The sequence below is a fragment of the Phodopus roborovskii genome, unplaced genomic scaffold (assembly GCF_943737965.1).
Source record: "Phodopus roborovskii unplaced genomic scaffold, PHOROB, whole genome shotgun sequence".
NCBI classification, from domain to species: domain Eukaryota; kingdom Metazoa; phylum Chordata; class Mammalia; order Rodentia; family Cricetidae; genus Phodopus; species Phodopus roborovskii.
In genome coordinates, this window is record NW_026126412.1 from 2,894,700 (window position 1) to 2,904,400 (window position 9,701).

The 9,701-nt window shown below is 37.1% G+C and overlaps 1 protein-coding gene and 1 non-coding gene across 5 annotated transcripts in view; both read left to right on the forward strand.

The window, feature by feature from the left end:
* Skic3 (SKI3 subunit of superkiller complex) overlaps positions 1–7,018 on the forward strand; it is an 85,190-nt gene extending 78,172 nt beyond the window's left edge. For 3 of the 4 annotated variants that reach the window (XM_051182774.1, XM_051182772.1, XM_051182773.1), the window contains 3 exons: positions 1,755–1,885; positions 3,937–4,060; positions 5,954–6,266. In XM_051182774.1, coding sequence (XP_051038731.1) covers positions 1,755–1,885; positions 3,937–4,060; positions 5,954–6,028 — 330 coding nt within the window. In that variant the 3' untranslated portion in view covers positions 6,029–6,266. Of the gene's footprint in view, positions 1–1,754; positions 1,886–3,936; positions 4,061–5,953; positions 6,267–6,749 lie in introns of those variants that run through there. The other variant, XR_007834408.1, reaches the window with a different exon arrangement.
* Positions 7,019–8,103: 1,085 nt separating this feature from the next.
* Positions 8,104–8,210, forward strand: LOC127220945 (U6 spliceosomal RNA). The gene has a single exon (XR_007834416.1). It is a non-coding gene; the product is annotated as a U6 spliceosomal RNA (small nuclear RNA).
* The last annotated feature ends 1,491 nt before the right edge of the window (positions 8,211–9,701 follow it).

Consider the following 9,701-nt stretch of genomic DNA (forward strand, 5'->3'; position numbering starts at 1 on the left):
GCTGGGATTAAAGGAGTGAAACACTGTTTTACAGCTCAATAATAAATTTTGAAGAGCTGGGGAGATGAAACCAAAAGTATGTTCTGATTATGTTGTTGAGTATGTTTAGAAGGAAGGTTTGATTTCTTAGAAGTTAGAGAGTATATTTTTAAAAGGACTAATGAGAGTTTCATATGTGTGTGGTACATGGGTGTGGAGATCAGAAGTTAGTGTTGAGCTTCTTCCTCAGTCTTTTCCCGTCTTACCTTTTGAGTTAATTAAAACCAGGAAGCACCAATCCATTAGTCCGGCTTGCCCTCCTCCCCCCTGTGTCTGCCTTCCTAGTACCACCCCCCACCTGCAACCCAAGCATTAACTTGGTGCTAGAGATTTGAGCTCAGGTCCTCACGCTTGCACAACTACCCTATCCACAGAATCACCTCCCTAGCTCGTGTTAATAGTTTGTAAAAGGATGAGCATCGTTGTTTTATAGATACATCAGTTTGGGGTACCACACAGTTCCTCGTTCTCTGCAGTTGGAAATGTGAGGTTTTCTGCAATGGTATCCATCTGTTGTAAAGAGAAGTTTCTTTGATGAAGGGGCAAGAACTAACCTCTCTGTGGGTATAAGCAAAAGTATTTATAATTTAGGGGTTGTACTTATTTAGGAAAGTGGCTAGCACCTTACTACTAGTCCCAAGTAGTCCCTAAATTTTCAGTCATAGGTTTGCCTCTTGTTGCATAAGTCCAATTAGAGAGCTATTGGATATAGCTAAGGTAAGTTTACCTGTATTGCACTGTAAGGGTTAGCTTGTCTGCGCTGGTAGTTGTGATTTATATGTATACATAAAAACAATTAAAAATAAGAGGATATGAATTTTCAAGAGAACTAGGGGTCATGTGTGAGGAAGGGAGGGAAGAGAAGCAGGAAAATTATGTAAGTTTCTATTATATATATATGTATATATACATATATATATATATACACATACATACACATATTGCTTTATTTCTGCTCTCATATATACAAAAGATATATAACAACCTCCATTATCCATTTATATATTCATTAAGTATTGATCTTCCTTGATTATACAAACTACTCTTGCTCACATTATACCTAGAGGCTGTTGCTCTAATATTTTTCTTACAATTAAGTGAAATGGACTATATATTTGTTACACTTGCTTTATGTATTTCTTTTAATATGGTTACATTAAAATGTGAAATAAACAATTGACTTGTAATACTTGTAATTAAGAAATCTTAGTGCAATTTGAGGTTTGGTTTTGTTTTTTTAGTATGGAAAGGTGGCTGAGAGTTCTACATCTAGTTCTGCAGGTAGCAGGAAGAGCAATAGACACTGGTCCATGGCACACTTCCTCCATCAAAGCTACCTCCTAATAGTTCCACCCTCTGCTAATCAAGCATTCAAATCTATGAGCCTATGGGATGCTGGGGAGGGAGCGGTAGGCATTCCTATTCAAACCACCAAAACCATAATTAAAAAGAAAAGATAACTAACTAACATGGTTCTCATCTATGTCTTTTTCTTTCATGATGTTTTCATGTTATAAAATGACTCTTTTTGAGATCTTCCCTTATCTAAGTGTACCCTGTTTGTCCTAGATCATTTGTAGTAATTAAGGTTCTGCTCCTTTAGTGTTTGTATGGTGATGGACAAGAAGGGAATCTGTAGTGAGAGCTGAGCACTGTGCTTTTTAAAGTGAGCATGTCAAAACTTTGAGTTAATGTTTATTTTGCACTTTTTTTAGGCTAATGTTCCCGGAGATCATTGGTCATCCTTGCTTCAAGAGGCCACAAGTGAGGCCTTGAAAGTTTGCTTTTGTCCTTTGGCTGTGTTCTTGCAAGCTTTGTTACAGTTCAACCGCAAGATGGGAGCAAGGTATATGAACTGTGTTTGTTCTTGGCTTGGAAATCCTACTTCACTGTAAAGCCTCCTAGGAAATGATCAAGAGAGGACTTATAATGAGATAAACTAGTGTTGAAAGCTTTGGGGTATTCTTATACCTCTACTTTAGGAACATTTCATTTTGTGTTACAATACAGAAGAAAATATTTATTTATTTAACAAAAAATGATTCATGGATATACATATGACAAGTTTGGCATGGTAGCATTTCACATAGGGATGCCCTTGAGGGTTTTTTGTTTGTTTGTTTGTTTGTTTGTTTTTCTTCTTCTATTTTAGGATGAAGCAGCTGTGTAGTGTGGATTCTAGAAGCAGATAAAATCAGAGTGACCCTGGCTTAATGTTATATTAATAGAAGTTTTGCTAATTTAACAAACTGGAAAAATTAACAAATGTTGAAAAAACAAATCTATTTGTAAATATGTGCTTTCATGTCTAGAAGAGTCAAAGGCTGTTCAAATTAAAACAAAAATTTTGGTAATATTATTAGAGGTTTGGTGGGGGGATTACAAATATGAAGAACATTATTTAGTAGTCATATGTATAGGGGGAGAATTCTTTTAAAAATAACACATGATTCTAATAAATAAAACAGTGATTTAGGGATAAACATAACTGACATTGAATTAAAATAGGTATCATAGAATTAGAGAGCTCATTGCAGATCCCAGTCTACTAGCTGGGGAGCCAGCATGGGACTGAACCAGGCCCCCTGAATGTGGATGTTGGTTGGGAGGCCTGGACAGTCTGTGGGAACTCTGGCAGTGGAACCAGTATTTATTCCTAGTGCATGAATGGACTTCGGGAGTCCATTCCCTATGGAGGGATACTCTGCCAGCCTAGATACATGGAGGAAGACCTAGGTCCTGCTCCAAATGATGTGATAGACTTCGATGATCCCTCCTGGAAGGCCTCACCCTCCCTGGAGAGTGGATGGGGGATGGGGGTGTAGGTGGAGAGCATGGATGGATGGGAGGGAGAGGGAACTGGGATTGATATGTAAAATAAGAGTGTTTCTAATTTAAACAAAATTTAAAAAAACAAAAAAAAAACCTCGGTGGGGGGAATAGTGAGTTCACTGTATATAAATATGCTCCTCTCAAAAAATGAGCCCTAACAAAATAACACTGAAGGATGGATTAAGATCCTGCAGCTATTCAACAACTCTGGCATTACTTATAATATTCACGTGGCTGGGAGATGTCCTATGCTTGCATACATATGTACAGTTTCACTGAGAAGTGTTCTGTCTGTAAACTACCCAAGGAGCCTTCCTGCAGATTCACACTGTGAGTGACATAAAAACACAAGCTTTCATGTGACCCTATGCTTCTCACCACTGTTATCATTTTCAAAAATTAGCCCTAAATATGCAGTATAGGAAGAAACTATGATTATGATGTAACCCTGTTCGTGGACTTCTTCAAGGCAAATTCTTTAGCTGAAAATAGTTGCTGTTTATAGGATCCTTCTACTTAGCAGTTCTGAAGTTAGTTGTTTTATGTTATTTTTACAACTAAAGAGTTTTGGGGTATCATAAATGTTAGTAAGTTAGATAAAAAAGATCAAAACATAACTGTAAATCATTTTGTAATATATGAGTTGAGTTCACATATTGTATATATATATATCCTTGTAAACTCTAAAAACTTGATTTTTACACATGTCTTATAGAGATCATAAATATTTTCCTGCAGTTGTCAAAAGAGATTACAGGACAAACACCCAGAGAGGCTCACAGTTTGGAATCTTCTCCCCATTTGTATGTTGAATGAGCTTTAATCTGCATGTCTGCAGTATGAATAACAATAGCAGTAAGGCTGTAAACATTAAGTATGACTAAATGTCATGGTGTTTTATGCCTAGTAAACATTTAACAAAAAAAAAATAACTGTTACTTTAAAAATCTTAGTCAGGTAAGATTTTCAAATGAATGGAAAAGGTAATGACTGTATGAGACTATATATAAAATCCGTCATAATAACGTAAGTGCTTTGAAGTAATCCTGAATGTCTTTCTTCTAGAGAGACACGGCGACTCTTGGAGAGAGTAGTGTATCAGCCTGGCTATCCCAACTCAATTGTATCGACTGCACGTTGGTACCTCTTAAGACACCTCTATGCCAAAAACGACCATGAGCTCATTGATGTAAGCTGCTAACTTCATTTAAAATACTAGAGTTATCTTTCCAAACTTACCCTATTAGTGAAATTTTAAAAGATGAATATCAAATTCTTTGTCTACGATTAATGTTGCATCTGCTAAAAGTAGAGAAATAGTTATGTACATGGTTTGAAGATTTAATGTGTGGTTGGTTAGTTAATGTTTTACATACAGTTGTTATAAAATTCTTACTTTGGTATTATAATATTGAGAGCTAAGATTTTTTGACATGAAAAGCCAGGGTATTAAAGCTGTGCTTAAAAGTAGTTAAAGATAGATTCAGTAGAAGCCAAACTAAGTTTTCGTTGAGAATAATAACCATTTGGAGTCCAAAATCCAAATTAATGTCTAGTCCTGAGGGTAGGGGGCATTGGTTTAAGGTTCTTCTATCAAGGTCAGTGTGAGCTGTGTTCTAAAGAATTGCATGTGAGGGGCTAGCAAGGTCACATCAGGTAACCACTCTTATTGTGAAAGCCTGACTTGCATCCCTACAGTCCACAGTGGAAGGAAAAAGTGACTTCTGAGAGTTTCTTGTGACATCCACACATACGTCCACATTCACCCCACCCCGTGCATATAATAGTAAATAGAATTTAAATGGATTTTAAAAGTGTTTTTATTCATGACTTTCTTTGTTCTGTCACTATAGAAATAGCATGAAATTGCTAGCCATGTTGGGGCATGGAATTTAAGGTAACCTAAATCCAAGTCCCTGGGCATGGTCACTCATATTTGGCTCCATAATAAATTTTCTCTTAGCCATTTAGAGAAAATAAATAATTGCAAAAGAACCATAAACAACAAGTTTAGATTAAAAGTTATTCTAACAAATATGTCTATCAGTGTAGTTTATGAGCTTTCTTAGGTGAAAGAGAAGTGTAAAATGTTAAGGCGCTTGTCTAAAAGGTAGTATTTTTTTTCTGTGATCTGTGAAGAGCATGACAAATATAAAAGTCATTTATGAACTCTACAGAGGGTTATAATTGGTAGGTATTGATCAAAACCCTTACCTAGCAAAATCTGTAGATTGTTTATCAGTGTCCAATGCATTCCTGAGCATCTTGTGAATCAGGTCCCAAGTGCACTTTCTTCTGGGTAATCTTTTTATGGTGTTTTTAACAGTGAGCAGCCTTGGAAACAGCATCCCCTTCTAGAATAGGTTCCTCTTATAATGTAGCTCATTGCACAGGTGGGAAACTGTGTGTATCCATCCACATCACCCCCCTTAGAGGCATGGAGACAATGCGTCAGTGCTTGCTCTGAAGACCAGGTTGCCCTGGAACTCAGAGATCCACCTGCCTCTGCCTGCAAGTGCTGGGATTAAAGACGTGTGCCATTACCACCCAGCACAAACTGTTAACACAGTCACTTTCTGACCAGAGTCCTGTGCTGTCTGGCAGAGCCTTGAAGTTGCCATTCACTGCCTTGCTGGTTTGCAAGAAGAGCAAAGTGCCATGCTTTTAAAACACAGTGCTTGACAACAGACAGCATGAAACAATGGGACAAGTTGATGGAATTGCCGCTTCTAACTTGTGCAATTTGTGACAATTATGGAAAGCTTCTTGACAAAGCCTAAAGCTTAGAGCTTAAATAGTATGCCATGGTTTTAAACAGGGCACTGTCATCAGGACAGTTCTATATAGAACAATCTCATGTGGGGTCAGGGTTTACAGGTGACAGGAACGTAAGCAAAATCCTTAATTTTATACACAACTAATAATTATAACCATCAAGATATCAACATTTTTACTACTAAACATGCTTATATGTTAGCTTTAGTCAAGTAGTTTATGACAGCAAAAGTGAAAAGCTACATTGCTGTGGTTAGTGTCGCCCTTTGAAATGGCTTCCAGAACTTCTGTCTGTGATTTGACACAGGTGTTGGTGAAGAATGCTGAGGCTCACGGTGACAAAAGAACATTGGAGCTGAATGAGAAGCTGTCATCACAGTAATCGTGGTTGTGAGACTACCGCAAGAGCCGAAGAAAATAAGGCGAGGCCATCAGTCAAGACTTCTCATCTGAACAACATACTCTAGAACTAGTTGTATCAGCTGGGCCTGGTGCCGCACACCTTTAATCTCAGCCCTCACGAGGCAGAACTGAGGGGATGTCTGTGAGTTCCAGACCAGCCTACAGTACACAGTGAGATCCCATCTTGAAAAAAATTTTTAAATAAATAAATTAATTAAAAGTTGCAGTTTTAATCATCCATTGCTTTTCCTTTCATCCCCTCCTTTTACTTATTTTTTTTTTTTTTAATCTAGAGAAGTTGAAGCTCTTAAGTTAGAGGCGTAACTTTCCAGTAACCCTCAATCTGCTGATTTTAACCTTAAAAGATATCTCTGACTTAGTCCTTAAGAAATTAAAAACCCTCAGTCCCTTAGTTTTTTGTTTGTGTACTTTTTTTCTAGATAGTTTCTCTGTGTAGCCCTGGCTACCTTGGAACTTGCTCTGTAGACCAGGTTGCCCTGGAACTCAGAGATCCACCTGCCTCTGCCTGCAAGTGCTGGGATTAAAGATGTGTGCCATTACCACCCAGCACAAACTGTTATTTTTTTACATTTGCATGGGTATAATAGGGTATCTTTTGGAAGTTGCCCCTTAATAAAGCCTTTGTAGCCATTTTACAAAATCATAAGAAAAAGTAAATTTTATTATTTTTTAAATTCCAGAGTTCTTCAGACCAAGTCTTGATGAAATATGCACATGCTCTTGTAGTCTGTCTTGCTAGTTCCAGCTCAGACCCTGTTGAAGAAGCAGTATGAGGATGCTTGCAAGAGTGACTGCTAGTGAATTGTCTGGTTGCATTTAAAAACAAATATTAATGAAAAATTGTTGAAAATGATGCTGATAATACTTATTATTTGTGCAATTTCCTTGTTCATGGTGAAAAGACATTAACTTCCTGAAATAAAACAAAAATCTGTCTTATTTTCTCATATCAGTATGAGTCATAGTTTTTAAGTTTTGAGTTTTTAAAACTTAAAAGCAGAGTTGCCTGTTTTTTTCCCCAAAAGTATTTTATGTATTTAAATAACCTGTATGTCACTTACTTTGGATTGTGGTTTTCAATATTCCAGTGGGCAGGGTGGTACATGCCCTTTAATACCTGCACTTGAGAGACAGAAGCAGGCAGATCTCTGAATTTGAAATTAGTCTGGTCTACATAAGAGTATTCCAGGACAGCCCAAATTGCACAATGAGGTCTCATATTTAAGTATTTATTGTACAGGGATGCATAGCAGTATAATTGAGTATTTTTTTTTCTATGCCAGTGGGTTCGTTGTATTATTTTGTGAAATCCTATGAATTGGTAATATCTTCTAATTAAATTGTACTTCAGAAGTTATTCTCTTAGACAGAATTGTAACCAGTTATTTGCCAACTGTGGTAGAAACTTATAGTCACTGACAGCAATTGAGTCAGAGGCCTTTGGGTGGGAGAAGTCAGAACTCAGCATTCTATTGGAGCCTGAGGCTGTGAGAGCTGAACACACATGGTCCTCTGCTTGTTTCCTCCTTGTCCTCCAGTGCTTATAGCCTGACCCACCAGCAGCTGGAGATAACCCTGCAGGAGGCGGCTGTGGAGCTGGGCCCTTGTCCTTCTATTTCTACCTGTGTTAGGCACAGTCCACCTGCTTTCTGGGGGTTACCTCTTTTCCCGTTTAGATTATGTGACCAATTTGTGGTTTAGAAAATGCATTCACATAGGATTTGTGTAGTGAAGATTACACATGGTATGTTTAGTCTTTGCTCCAACCACATTCAAATGATAACTTTTGGATTGTTTTGACAATTCTGGCTTCTAGGGACCTGAAACCTGGAGTTTTCTGGAAATCAGGGTGGTAAAAATGTCTTTAATGTCAATTCAGGTCTTTTGTTTTGTTTTGCTTTTTTGTTTGTTTGATTTTTGCATTTAGAATGTGCACATGCAGGTTATTTTGTGCCAATCTTGGGATTGTTGTCTTTCCTTACTTTTTCCTTTAATATTGATGTTAAAACAATAGTCTTAAAAGAGTCAGTTCAAGTGCTCACTTCGGCTGCACATATACTAAAATTGGAACAATACAGAGAAGATTAGCATGGCCCCTGCGCAAGGATGACAGGCAAATTAGTGAAGTGTTCCCTATTTTTTGATAGAAACCTAACAAAGAAACAAAAGAACTAACAGAAGTTATGTCTCAATTGGGTTTAACAGACAATACAGAACATTCCATCCAAACACAAAAGAATATACCTTCTTCTCAGCTGCACATAGAACCTTCTCTAAAATCGACCACATACTAAGCATCATAACAAACCTCAACAGATTTAAAAAAAAATGGAATAGTCCCCTATATCTTATCAGATCACCATACTTTAAAGTTGGAATTCAACAACAATACAAATTACAGAAACCCTACAAACTTATGGAAACAAAACAATGCGCAATTGCACCATACCTGGGTCAAAGAAGAATAAAGAAAGACATTAAAGACTTCCTAGAATTCAACAAAAATGAAGACACAACATACCCGAACTTATGGAACACCTTGAAAGCAGTGTTATGAGGGAAGTTCATTGCACTAAGTGCACATATGAAGAAAACAGAGGATAGTCACATTAGAGAATTAACAGCACAACTGAAAGCCTTAGAACAAAAAGAAGCAAACGCACCCCAGAGGAGTAGACCTGGAGGAGTAGACACGAGGCGAGGAAATAATCAATTAGAGGGCTGAAATCAATTTAGAAACCAGGAAAACAATACCATAAAAAAAAAAAAAAGTAACAAAGAGTTGGTTTTTTGAGAAAATCAACAAGATAGACAAACCTTTATCCAAATTAATGAAAAAGCAGAGAGGGAACATGCAAATTAACAAAATCAGAAACAGAAAGGGGGAACATAACAACACTGAGGAAAGCTAGACGATTTTCAGGTCATTCTTTGAAAACCTGTACTCCACAAAATTTGAAAATTTAAAGGAAATGGACAAATTTCTGGATAACTATCACTTACCAAAATTAAATCAAGAACAGACAAGCAATTTAAATAGACCTATAACCCCTAATGAAATAGAAGCAGTCATCAAAAGCATCCCAACCAAAAAAAGGAAAGGGCCAAATGGCTTCAGTGCAGTATTCTACCAGAAATTCAAAGAAGAGCTAATACCAATACTCCTCAAATTGTTCCACACAATAAAAGCAGAAGGTTCATTACCAAACTCTTTTCATAAGACCACAATTACCTTGGTACCCAAGCCACATGAAGACACAACTAAGAAAAAACTACAGACCGATATTCCTCATGAACACTGATGCAAAAATACTCAATCCAAGAACACCACAAGAGAAATCATCCACCATGACCAAGTAGGCTTCATCCCTGGGTTGCAGGGATGGTTCAACATACAAAAATCTATCAATGTTATCCACCATATAAACAAATTGAAAAAGAAAAATCACATGATCATCTCACTAGATGCTGAAAAAGCCTTGGACAAAATTCAACACCCTTTCATGATAAAGGTCTTAGAGAGATCAGGGATAACAGGAACATATCTAAACATTTAAAGCAATATACAGTAAACCAACAGCCAACATCAAGCTGAATGGAGAGAAGTTTAAGGTGATTCCTTTAAAGTTAGA